This window comes from Mirounga angustirostris, unplaced genomic scaffold (genome assembly GCF_029215605.1).
Source record: "Mirounga angustirostris isolate CCGP_5_RB_7025 unplaced genomic scaffold, mMirAng1.0.hap1 SCAF_11, whole genome shotgun sequence".
Taxonomy (NCBI): Eukaryota; Metazoa; Chordata; class Mammalia; order Carnivora; family Phocidae; genus Mirounga; species Mirounga angustirostris.
The window spans coordinates 106841316-106854800 of NW_026991719.1; the positions used below are offsets into that span (position 1 = coordinate 106841316).

Consider the following 13485-nt stretch of genomic DNA (forward strand, 5'->3'; position numbering starts at 1 on the left):
ACCAGGCGACATCTCTGCCCCCGACTGGCGAGCATGTGAGCTGCAGAAGCTGTCAAATTCTCACGCCTTAGTTCTCTCTCCCTACACCTTCCAAAAGGTTGCCCTTTCTGGGTCTTTGCATCCGCAGCCGGCTCGACTTCCCCCGTTAAGACCCCTGTCGTTTCCACCTCTCATTTCGTGCCTTCTTTTTTAGGCTTTGAGGAGGTGGTGTTGGAATGCCTGTGCCACCGTTGCCGGGGCGACGACTTGGTTACTTCCGTTGGTCTCAATGCTTCCGGGTTGGCATTGCGGTGGCGTTTCCGATTGTGGGAGCCTCGGCTTCCCAGTCGTCCGATGAGCCCGAGCAGGTGAGGGGGAGCTCCTGGACTTCCAGGCTGGGGAGCGGGGCTGGGCCGCGCCAGGCCGCGCGGGGCCGGGCTGGCCTGGTTCCCGGCCTGGGAGGGGCTTAACGGTCCTTTGATCTCTCTCTCCCCTCAGCTGAGTCCCTTCCCTGTCTTTCACTCTTCTGGCATCGGTGGTTTTACTTCTTCGATTGAACCCTGCTTCCTCGACCCCCTTGGGAGGCCGCCTTCTTCAGGCGCCTCCCTTCTCTCCACGAACTCGCTCTGACAGCTGAGGAACTGGCAAGATCCTGCTACCCAGAGGGTGAATGGGTATCTTTCCTGGAATAATCCTAATTTTTCTAAGGGTGAAGTTTGCAACGGCGGCCGTGATTGTAAGCGGAGTAAGCAAACACCTCCATTGTGTTAGTGTGAGGGATGCTGTTAAAAGATGCTCCCCTTCAGTTTCTATCCCCTGCCACTCCTTAAGGTCAAGGCATTGAAGGCATCTATTAAAATGCAGTTCAGCTAACTAATTGGGATGACAGCCATTATCAACATGAATTAGATTCTCAGACAAGGTAACAGCAGGGACGTTTGTGGTTTTCTGTCAGTGTTTGCTTGTTTTTTCCAGGCTAGGGATGCTTGGAGTTATTATGAACTCTTGTCTTCATTCCCTACATCATCAAGTTCCTTTGTGTTTCTATTTTATAAGTTTATCTCTAACCTCATTGCCAACAAGCATCTTGTCTGCTTTACTTTGTCTGCTTTACTTCATACCATCTTAAGCTAGTTTCCTTGCCTCTCTCCTTTGTAATCCACTGCTTGCTGCAGCCCTAGTAAGCTAACTAAAATGTGGATATCCTCATGTCCCTTCCCTGTTCAAAAACTTATAGTATCCCTCTCATGCTGCCACACACGCATTTTGGTTTTAAGCTTTTCAGTGTAACCTTTTCCTTACCGTACTTCTTGTCTGATAATTGTTTCAATCTGTTAAGGGAATTCTCTGTTCCAGTTAGGTTCCACTCTTCCTTCTCGGAACAAACTCTACTGATGCCTGCCTCCACCTGCTGTGCTTTTTCAACATTTGTGTCTCTGTTCATCCTGTTTTCATCCTCCACCCCTCTCTTACCTACACCTATCCTGATTCTGCCTGCACTCTGGCAAGGCCCATTTTAAGTCTTTCACATCTAGAAGCCTTTCAAATTATTCAGGCCCATGCTGTTTGTCTCCTTTTCCATGCTCCTGCTCTTGTAGTTTATAATATATAATTTAGTGCTTAATTTTTCTCTAATGAACTACTTTGATTTCTTCTGCCAGACTATAAGCTTTTGAAAGGCAAGTGCTATAATTTGTACAACTTTATCCCCACCCCAATCTCCTTGATTATCCAGGAAAGATAGGTTGAATGATAGATATTGTCATATGTTAGAACATATGTTTGTTTTCTTTTAACATGACGTTTATACCCATAGCATGTTGCAGGTTTGGGCATTAAGTATGCCTTCAATAAATATTTGCTTCTCTTTCCATTATTACCTCTGAAGTCTGAGAATCTGTAATGCCTACTCTTTTTTAAAGGAGAAAGTGAGAAAAGCACCCAGATTTATCTGAGCAGATATTTGGAATAGTGTAGTGCTATCTAACTTGTGTTCTAAGACATTCTTCTCACTCTTTAGGAGATCAGATTTTCCTTAGACTTCAGAACACATTTGCATTTTAAAGACATTTTTCATTGGCTGCTTTATGCGATAAATATTTAAGGTACTATATTTCTGTTTTAACTCAGATGTGACTTCTTTCCTTTTACCCATATCTGGGGATAACCCTCACAAGTAAAAATCATTTTTAGCACTCTTGGGGTCTTTTACACAAGTAATTCTCTGCAAAAAGCCAAGGGAAGAGAATTAGAGAATCGCTGTGTTGTGTACAGAGTGTGTAGCATTGCTCAGGTCTAGCAAGTTAACTTTCTAATTTCTCACATAATCTTTTACATACACACTGCCTACATAGATAAAGGACATTTCACTGGAATCAACCAAGTATTTAATGGCTATATACCCAATTCTGTGCAAGGCTTATGAAAAGTACTGTGAGACATGGTGTTTGCCTTCAGAAATCTTACCTAGATAAGAGAGAAAATAACATGGGGCAACTAGAAGAGAAACCTCATCCTATGTGCCTGAAATTAAGATACAGAAGGGGTAAATGAATGTTCAAAAAACGTTGCACAACTGTGGAATAGATATAACAGGACATGCATGTATGTGTATGGCCTTATGTAAAAGACTTAGAGGTTTTAGCTGGCATTTTAATGATTTCAGTAGTGTGAGATGGCCTCCACAAAAGTGACTGCAATTTTCAGCTGTAGTAAATGGAGTATAATATAGTGAGTGATGAAAATTATTGTGGATGTTTACACTGAGAAAGATGTAGGAGAACATGATAGCTGTCTTTAAATACTTGAAAGACCCCCATAAGGAAAAATAATATGTTTAATATTACCTCCCCAAATGGTTGAAAACTAGAGGAAAGCAGACTTTTGGCTCCGTATGAGGAAAGAATGTCTAAAAGCAGACCTAATTAAAGATATAAAGGACTTTTTCGTAACAAGATTCTTTCCTAACATGGAGGAAAAGGGATTTTACTGACAGATGAGGGAGTGGTAGCAGTGTTGAATTTGGCCAGTGGTCCCTAGACTTTTGGATTTCGTGCACCAATAACATTTAAGTGAAAGTGTGGGGAGGAGGCACAAATTAAGGTAGCCAGTCTTATTTTACTAAGAAGAATACTAAACCAAATCAACTACCAACTACATTTCATACAGGAAAGGTGATTTAAAAAAATGCTCCAGGAGGAAGAACATGATTTCCTAATAGATAGTTCTTTAAATTAAACATATTCAGCTGAAGAAAAAAGCACTAGGTGCCCTTATTTTCTTCATTTCACCTCAGAATTGTGAAAACTTCATTAAGGAACCACTGGGCTGACTGACCTAAAATTCCATTCCCTGCTATGGCTCTGCCCCCTGCCTTTAACTGATGTATTGTTCCCTGAACCCTGGGAACATCTTCCTTATTAAAAGTCTGGGCAGCAGGTAGTGAAGTTCTGATAGAGGCTTTCTCTGTAATGAGATGAGTGGAAAGAAGTTGTAAAAAGAAAACTTTGGAGAGAAGCATAGCAGCCATTTGAAATGCTTGACTGTTTTGGGAAATCTCTAAATTGTGTGTGTGTGGGGGGGGAATGCCCTCTCTGTTGACTAAGAGAGGGGATATGCCATGGTCCTTGCTTTTCCATGTTTACCCTCTCACCATGTGTGTCACATTTTACTATCAATTGTAATAAAATGTGGTCATAACTGAAAATGTTAATAAGATAATAGTACTCAAGACTCATTTCAAACTGCAGCTCGTACTTGAAGTGCCTATTCCTACTTTGCTTTTTAGAATTTCTTTCAACAACTTTCCTCCAAAAGAGCTATCTATTCCAGACTCTATGTATCAGATGGACTGGCTGATCACACTATGCTTAAAGGAAGTGTCCATAATTATTTTTGTGGCCTCTTACTAAAACATTTGTCTGCATGTTTGCTGTCCTCTTTGGAAAATTGTTCATTTGTGCTTACTTACAGAGATTTCCTTTTGTGGAAATAAAGCAAAACCTTGTCTCCCCTAAAAAGAGACTGTGACTCAATGGTGCTAACCTCAGTTTGGGCAGTGGGGGTGGTGAGCAGCAAGTAATAGCTGTTAAAATGTAATTTTGAGTACTTTTCAAAATGTAGTAATGATAATAGCTAATAGTTGAACTAGAGGGTGCTTGGTTGGCTCAGTTGGAAAAGCATGTGACTCTTGATCTTGGGGTTGTGAGTTCGAGCCCCATGTTGGGTATAGAGATTACTAAAAAAATAAACTTAAAAAAAATAATAGTTGCACTAGGTGCCAGTTACTTTTCTAGGTATTTTACATATATCATTTAATTTTCACAATAACCTATAAGATAGTATTTATTATCATCCCCATTTTATGAAAACGCAGGCATGGAGTAGTTAAGTAACTTGGTCACAGAGCTAGTAAGTGGTAGTGTCAGGATTTGAACGTAGGCAGTCTGACTTCCGAATCTTTATTCCTGACCGTAAAACACTTGAAGATGTTTTTGAAATTCAATAGTATACGTACTGTGAAGTTCTGGAAAAGGAATAATTTAAAAGAAATCTCAGAGTCCATCTTAAATGAGATTACTTCCATCTGGACCAGGATTTAGTAGGTGATGCATAGAGCAGTAGTAGATCTTAAAGTGTGGAAGCACCAGCATTATTTGGAAACTTGTATATTCTTAGGCCAAACTTGGGCACTAATCAGAAATTCTGAGGGTGAGGCCCAACACTATGTTTTAATTCACCTTCTAGATCATTTTGGTGCACCTAAAATTTGAAAACCACTAATCTAAAGGGCAGAGCTGTGGAAAAAAAATAAAATCCAACAGAGAAATAGCTGAGAGTGGCAGGAAAAACAAAAATGAAAAGATTGAAGATGACAGGTCTAATGGGGGTGGGATGGGGAAGAAGGATAGGGGGCTGGAAATAGAAGTACATTGTTAAAGAGTCTAAACATCGAAGAAAAACAATATTTATATGTATGTGCTTTAAAAGGCCAGGGAAAAAGAAATTCACTAGATGGATATATGTTAAATGTCAGAGAGAAGAGAGACATCATTATATTGTTTTCATTCCTCTGGGAATCAGAAGGAAGACGAAAAAGTACTTAGTTCAGCTTGGGCTTTGAGGGGAGAAGTTGTATACAGCTAGAAGTAGCTAGATGAACTAAACCCCTGAAGTTTATTAGAGAGATGAGAGGTCTAAGAACATGAAAGGGGAGTGGTGTCAGCCTTTGCTTTGCACCTGAATCAAGGTAACAGAATACCATGAACTGCTTTTATGAGATGCCTCAGCCTATATAATTTGAACTCCAGGTTCCTTCACTTGTAATTGTCTAGTTGAATGTCTAAGTTGGTTGTGCTGGATGGACTGAAACCTCTTCTTCGGGTGGGGACATGGATAAAATTAAACTAGAGAGAATGAAGGGTGCAAGTTGATCTTTGAGGGAATTGCACACCTACCCATACAGAATGGCAGTAAAGAACACATTCATGATCATCCAGCACATAAAACAGGATTCCCCATTTTGTTTCATTCCACTTGGTAGGGTTTTTCCTCTACATCTGTTTTATTTGTCAATTTTGTTGATATAAATAATATGATCAGACACAAATGCTCCTCACTCTTGTGCCTTGTTCTGATTTGTGTTTATTTTTAGCACCAGAAAAGTGCCACTGTAAGCCATGAGATGTCTGGTCTGAATTGGAAACCCTTTGTATATGGCGGCCTTGCCTCTATTGTTGCTGAGTTTGGTAAGAATGTGAAAACTGACAAATCTGCTTCTATGTTATAGATGGTAGCTTATGGTGACAGTTATTTTGGTGAAAACTAGAAAAAAAGTGAAAAGAAGCTCATTCTGTTTGTTTTAAAACTATTGTCTCTAAGCCATCAAGTAATATTTTCTGAGAAAGTACTACAAATGGTATGGTGAGTGAGATTAAGAAAAGTCAAACTTAAGAAGCTCTTTTGATAGTTTAATGATTTGTTAATTTGCTCTAGGCTTAAGTAATATGAAAAGGTAAAGGGAGTTAGATAATATAGGGGTTTCTGCTATATTTTTGCACTAATGGTCTTTCCTTTATGCTAAGTTGTTTATAGCTTTCTTAGAGAGTATCCAAACTTTTTTTTTTTCAAACCTCAGTCCCATTTTAGAAGAAAATTGACTAATAAGATCAAACTAGATTCTTCTCTATTTGGTTTTAATTTTGGAATATTTTTAGATTGTGTTTTTTCATTTTCCAAATTTTCTCTTTCCTAAAATATTCATAAGTGACTCTAATCCATTAATCTTTGTTGACTTTCTTGGCAAATGCTCTGGTGTTGTGATATCAAGGTCATCAGTGGCCAGAGCTACATAATCACCTTGTTAGTTTTAGACTTTGAAAGATTCCCTGGAACATATTTTGTCAATGTAATGGCCACTTCTGTGTGTTGATGTAATAAAAGAAGTTGGTTAAAGAAATTTCCTAAGCACTCTGCTGGCATTAGTCCCAAATTACCTGGGAATCCAGATGAGTAGACCAAATAGGACTTTGCCGTTATCTTTCATAATATTAGGGAACTATTTGTTTCTTGTAAACAGATAAAAGAAAAAAAACCACAAAGCTTTCTAATAGTATATAAGGGTACCTGGAACAGCAATCCCATGCTTTCTTATCCTCTTTGTGAAAATTTGGGGAGATTTTATGAAGGCAAAGTGGGGAGATGAGATGGGGGACAGAGGAAGAGACAAATGCCAAATTGAATGTTACAGATGAATAAAACATTTAAATTATTTTGTATTTATAGTATATTAGGACCATCTTAAAGCACTTCACAGTTTCAGTTATACTGTGGGTCAAATCCTACTGCCTAGATACAGTACAGTATATTTCACTTTACCACATTCAACTCTTCTGACAGTGGTACTCCTAGTAGAGATACCCTCTGTGTGTTATAAAAAGAACTTTGTCTTATGTTTTAAAATTGTCATTGGCTTAAATTTGGCCAAAATTTTAACTGTGACTCTTTGGAAAAACTTATAAATCATTGTGTTCCTTTATAGGAACGTTCCCTGTGGACTTGACCAAAACGCGACTTCAAGTTCAAGGCCAAAGCATTGATGTTCGCTTTAAAGAGATAAAATACCGAGGAATGTTTCATGCCTTGTTCCGCATCTATAAAGAAGAAGGTGTATTGGCTCTGTATTCTGGGTGAGAGTGGATTCTTTCCTTACATCATGAAGGGAAATACTTTTTAAAGGAGCCATGTATTTCAGCTGTCTGATAGTGTGTGCCCTTCATATTCACCATTCCAATTTGTAATTCAATATTGACGTGCCAGTTTATATTTCACTTGCTTGTAGGTCTCGAGCTTTGGATTTTGTGTTCATCTGGCTTTAAGTGATATGTTTTAAAATGGATATCTCATTGTAGCATTGGCTTTCTCCTGTTTTCCTGAGAGTCATCGATAGCACACTGTGAATAGCAGCACCAGTTAACTGTATATATTTCTGTAATATTCCTCCTGAGTTGCCAAATACTCATTTCTTTTAAAATTTTCCTCTTTAAAGAAATACTGTTCTGGGAGCTGAAACATAAAATGCAGAATGAGAGAGAGGGAGACCCATCTATTTGTCAACTTTTAATGAGCTATAGATTTGTGCTTTATCATCCATTTTGCCATGTATCTGTTGCCATTTCCTAGGTCACTCTTGCATTCAGGTTACCAGTTTACTGCTCAGAAAATGGACATCAATTTTACTATTAACCTGTGTTAGACTTAATTTTATTTATTTATTTATTTATTTTAAAAGATTTTTATTTATTTATTTGACAGAGAGAGAGATAGTGAGAGAGGGAACACAAGCAGGGGGAGTGGTAGAGGGAGGGAGAAGAGAAGCAGGCCTCCCGCGGAGCAGGGAGCCCAATGCGGGGCTCGATCCCGGGACCCTGGGATCATGACCTGAGCCCAAGGCAGACACTTAACGACTGAGCCACCCAGGCGCCCCTAGACTTAAATTTTAAAAGATAATTTTCTTAGGGAAAAAGATCAAGTAATACATTCTGAAGCTAGTGAATCATGGATCAGCTGTTTCATCTTATTCTTTAATCAGCATGGATAATCACAAGATTATTTTTTTCTAATAGCAAGCAATAATGTCAGAAATATGCATATTTAGTCATCATTTTAAAAATCATAACCATCCAAGCTGCTGTCTTCTTTCTATTTATAACTACTAAAGTGTAGTTCTGCAATTTGGAAGAATCTCAAAGGATACGGTATGAGTGAGAATGTCTTCAGTTTATAAGCAGAACTTAAATAGGGTGAAATCTTGGCTCTGTACCTCCTTGATAGATTAAAGATGTATCTGCAATTGTTAGGAAGTACGGTTGATTTTTAAAAAACCTCCATGAGGGGGTTGGGGGGAGGATAGAGTAACTGGGTGATGGACATTAAAGAGGGCACGTGATGTAATAAGCACTGGTTGTTATATAAGACTGATGAATCACTGAACTCTACCTCTGAAACTAATAATACACTATATGTTAATTACTTGAATTTAAATTAAAAAAGAATTTAATAAAAAACAAATGATACCATATAACCCCCCCAAATAAATAAAAAAAATAAAAAATCTCCATGATGTGAATAGTGGTGTATACTTCTTTTTTTCATTGCTAGATTTGGTTTGCTAATATTTTGTTAAGGATTTTTGCATCTAAATTCCTGAGAGATATTGGCATATAGTTTTTTTGCTTTTGTACTCTTTTTGTATGGTTTTGGTATCAGGGTAATACTAGCCTCATAAAATGAATTGGGAAATATTCTCTCTTCTCTTTTCTGGAAGAGATTGTGTAAGATTGGTGTTGATTTTTTAAATGCTTGGTAGAATTCCCCAGTGAAATTATCTGGGCCTGGAGATTTCCTTTTTGGGAACTTTTAAATTATGAATTAAAAATGTTTTAATGGTTATGAGACTATTCAGATTATCTGTTTCATCTTTTTTTGATGATTCCCATATTTTTATCTATTTCATTTTGAGTTTTGGTAGTTCGTAGTTTTCAAGGAATTAGTCCATTTCTTCTGAGTTCTTGAATTTATGAGCATAAAGTCATTTATAGCATTCCCTTATTATCCTTTTAATGGCTGCAGAATTTGTGGTGCTCTCCATTTCATTCCTGATATTGGTGACTTATGTCTTCTTTCTTTTTATTACTGTGAACCTTGCTAGAGTTTTATCAATTTTAGATTTTTTTCAAAAGAGCTATCTTTTTGTTTTATTGATTTTTCTCTGTTTTTCTGTTTTCAATTTTGTTAATTTATGCTCTTTATTATTCCTTCCCCTTATGCTTGCTTTGGGTTTACTTTGCTCTTCTTTTTCTAATTTCTTGAGTTAGGGACTTAGATTATTGATTTGAGACTTTCCTCCTCTCTTTCTCTTCTTTTTTTTTTGGGTGGGCAGCAAAGCAAAGTTTATTGAGATAGTAAAGTGATAGTACAAAGCTCCTAAAGAGGGAGGGGACCCCAGAGGGTTGCCCGAGACTTTCCCTCCTTTCTAACGTAAGCATTTTGTGCCATAAATTTCCCTCTCAGCACTGCTTTGGCTGTATCCTACATATTTTATTTTATTTTATTTTTTTTAAAGATTTTATTTATTTATTTGAGACAGAGAGAATGAGAGACAGAGAGCATGAGAGGGAAGAGGGCCAGAGGGAGAAGCAGACTCCCTGCCGAGCAGGGAGCCCGATGCGGGACTCGATCCCGGGACTCCAGGATCATGACCTGAGCCGAAGGCAGTCGCTTAACCAACTGAACCACCCAGGCGCCCTATCCTACATATTTTAATAGGTTGAATTTTCATTTTCATTCAGTTCTGCATATTTTTAAAATTTCCTTTGAGAGTTCTTGTGAACCATGGATTGTTTAGAAATGTGTTGTTTAATTTCCAAGTGTTTGAGGATTTTCCTTATTGATTTCTAGTTTAATTCCATTATGGTCAGAGAACATACTCTGTATGACTTCAATTCTTTTAAATTTGTTGAGGTTTGTTTTATGATCCAAATGTGCTCTCTTTGTGAATGTTCCATGGGTTCTTGAAAAACATATTCTGATGTAGTTGGGTGGAATGAGGTGAGTAATGGAAATGAGTAAACTAGATATGTATAATCTACAAGTGCACATTGAATATAATTGACTTTTTCTTTCTTTTTTGGCAGAATTGCCCCTGCCTTACTAAGACAGGCATCATATGGCACCATTAAAATTGGCATTTACCAAAGCTTGAAGAGATTATTTGTAGAACGTTTAGAAGGTCAGTATACACTCATTCTCTTTTAGGGTAATAGAGGGATTATTGAAATCATGCTTACTGAGAAGCATGCATCATGGGATGCCTGAGAGTGGGTGACAGTCATTGCAAGGACAAAGCAAGGTCCTACTGACTTGGGATTAATCCTTGCAGAGGTGATATATGGGATAGAGGGACCTGCTCTTTAAGTTTGTCCCTTTTCCTATCAAAGAAAAAAAAAAGGTTTCTGCTCATCACAGAGGGAACTTGAGTAAGTTTGTCCAGAAAATTAATGCTGTCCTCATCAACAAAAGGACTTCAGCTATAAGCAATTCTCTAGCTGCCAATTTTGATAAGCTTTTGTTAGATGGAGTAATTTTAGACTGTTCTAGATTCTGTTATACTGTGGCCACCTTACCCACATTCAGCATTATCCTATGTCTCTAAATGTGCTGCTGCAGTGTTTCCAGCTTGATACTGTACTTAATGGTTATTTTACCACAGGCCTAGGGCTTTTGCATGGTTGGGGATAGCTGGAGAGCCTTTTGATTAGTAATGTCTTTGAATTACTTTATTGTCCTAAATTGACTTTTTCTGGAGCCTCTTTGAGGATTCGGAAGGGTTTGCTTCCTAAAATAATTTCCTTTCACAGATGCTTCACTTGGGTTTACCTAGTTTCTATTTGTAGGCTCTTCATGGTAAGGAGGCATGGTGAAGATGGAATTTTCATTTTGGAACATTATGCTCTGTGGTTTCTTTCTCTCTCTCTCTCTCTTTTTTTTTTTTTTAAGATTTTTTATTTATTTATTCATGAGAGACAGAGAGAGAGAGAGAGGCAGAGGGAGAAGCAGGCTCCCAAGGAGCAGAGAGCCCGATGCGGAACTCGATCCCAGGACCCTGGGATCATGACCTGAGCTGAAGGCAGACGCTTAACCATCTGAGCCACCCAGGCGCCCTCTTTTTTTCTCTTTTGCTGAGCAGATTTAGTTTCAAATGACTGGTTTTTCATATTTGTCTACAGAATCTTCTTTAAATAAATAGAAGCTAGTAGATATCAAGGCCAGTCAAAATCAATATTTAGGTAATCTTTTCTGTTAACACATAAGTTTTTATTTTTTAACATTTGGTCCCTAAGTCTTCTAGAGTTGATGATTCTCCAGAAAAGGACAAAAGAATTTTCTTTAGGTGTTTGAAATGATTGAAGAAGAAATACCACATTCTGAATTTATGTGGGTTACTGGCAATTGCTGTATATAGAATAATAGGACATGTTCCAGTGTCTTTTAGAAATACTTTTAAAAAATAATGATTTATGTTTCAGTACTGATTTGGGATCTAGAAATATTTGAGTTTCTTTAGTTTCGTAAGCTTTGTGGTTCATTTCTTTTTTTTTTTTTTTTAAAGATTTTATTTATTTATTTGACAGAGAGAGACACAGTGAGAGAGGGAACACAAGCAGGGGGAGTGGGAGAGGGAGAAGCAGGCCTCCTGCGGAGCAGGGAGCCCGATGTGGGGCTCGAACCCAGAACCCTGGGATCATGACCTGAGCCGAAGGTAGACGCTTAACGACTGAGCCACCCAGGCGCCCCTGTGGTTCATTTCTTACAGTCATTTCTCTGCCCAGGGTTCCTTTCCTCTGATAGATGAGTACTCTGTTCTTTGAAACTAGTACTTAATACAGACTTTTTTTTTCCTTTTTACAGATGAAACTCTTCTAATTAATATGATCTGTGGGGTAGTGTCAGGAGTGATATCTTCCACTATAGCCAACCCCACTGATGTACTAAAGGTAAGAGAGGTCTGGTAGCATTGGATGTATACAAAGTGTTATGAAAAGAGCATGAACTTTGAGTCAGATTTGGGTTTATTTTTTTTTTAAAGATTTTATTATTTATTTGGCAGAGAGAGACACAGCTAGAGAGGGAACACAAGCAGGGGGAGTGGAAGAGGGAGAAGCAGACTTCCCACAGAGCAGGGAGCCCGATGTGGGGCTCGATCCCAGGACCCTAGGATCATGACCTGAGCCGAAGGCAGACGCTTAACGACTGAGTCACCCAGGCGCCCCCAGATTTGGGTTTAGATCTCCACTCTGTCACTTGCCAGCTATAAAACCTTGGGCAAATAACTGCTTTAAGCCTTGGTTTCCTCATTTGTAAAATGAAGATAATTCAGTACTTATTGCATAGGGTTGTTTAGGATTAGAGATAATATATGTGAACTGCCTATCATACTTGGTAGATGTAGGTGCTCAGTAAATAGTAGTCAATTTATTATGATATGCATTAATCCATTGGTCTTTAACTTAGAGTACGCAAACCCCTGTAAAATTCTTTCCAAGGACTATGCAATTTTAAGGGAATCAGTTTCTAGATCCCTTACTTCCATTTGTTTTCTTCTAAAATTGATCTGAGAATGAATGTATGTTTTTTTTTTAAATTTATTTATTTGTCAGAGAGAGAGAGCACAAGCAGGGGGAGCAGCAGGCAGAGGGAGAAACAGGCTCCTCACTGAGCAAAGAGCCCAATGTGGGACTCGATCCCTGGACGCTGGTATCATGACCTGAGCCGAAGGCAGATGCTTAACCAACTGAGCCACCCAGGCATCCCAAATTTGTGTTTTTAAAAGTTCTTTCTCCACTTTACAAAAGAAAGGCATATTCCCCACACATTTCAGATCTTAGTATGGTATATTGACCTGTGGTGTAATCTGGGGTACCGGACAAAGGGATAAATTAAAATACAGTTTTTGGAGAAGCCTCCTTTAATAGCTAATTGAGGTACCTTAGTCTATAATGCATCTGTTTTCTTATCTTACCTATATTTCCATGAAGGGTGAGATTTGGCTTTAAAATGGTATATTTTGGTCTGTGTTGGGATATTTTGAATTCAGAACTAGAATAGCATAGATTAGTGGTGTTGATTTTTTAAAGATTTTATTTATTTATTTGACAGAGACGTAGTGAGAGAGGGAACACAAGCAGGGAGAGTGGGAGAGGGAGAAGCAGGCTTCCTGCTGAGCAGGGAACCCTGTGCGGGGCTCGATCCCAGGACCCTGGGGTCATGACAGCCGAAGGCAGATGCTTAACAACTGAGCCACCCAGGTGCCCCAGTGGTGTTGATTTAAAAAAAAATAATAATAATAAATAAACAAATTTTGATTTCTTTCAGATTTTATCAAAACAGGATGAAACATTTAATAATATCAATACTCATTTTATCTCATAAAGTGGTACACATTTTCTG

General features: G+C 38.4%; 1 protein-coding gene across 3 annotated transcripts in view; it reads left to right on the forward strand.

The window, feature by feature from the left end:
- Positions 1-13485, forward strand: part of SLC25A14 (solute carrier family 25 member 14) — a 31069-nt gene continuing 17584 nt past the window's right edge. Inside the window, exons 1-6 of one of the 3 annotated variants that reach the window (XM_045882510.2) lie at positions 1-97; positions 194-347; positions 5633-5726; positions 7019-7166; positions 10173-10267; positions 11947-12032. In XM_045882510.2, coding sequence (XP_045738466.1) covers positions 216-347; positions 5633-5726; positions 7019-7166; positions 10173-10267; positions 11947-12032 — 555 coding nt within the window. In that variant the 5' untranslated portion in view covers positions 1-97; positions 194-215. Of the gene's footprint in view, positions 98-193; positions 348-515; positions 725-5632; positions 5727-7018; positions 7167-10172; positions 10268-11946; positions 12033-13485 lie in introns of those variants that run through there. The other 2 variants (XM_064574566.1, XM_045882518.3) reach the window with 2 other exon arrangements.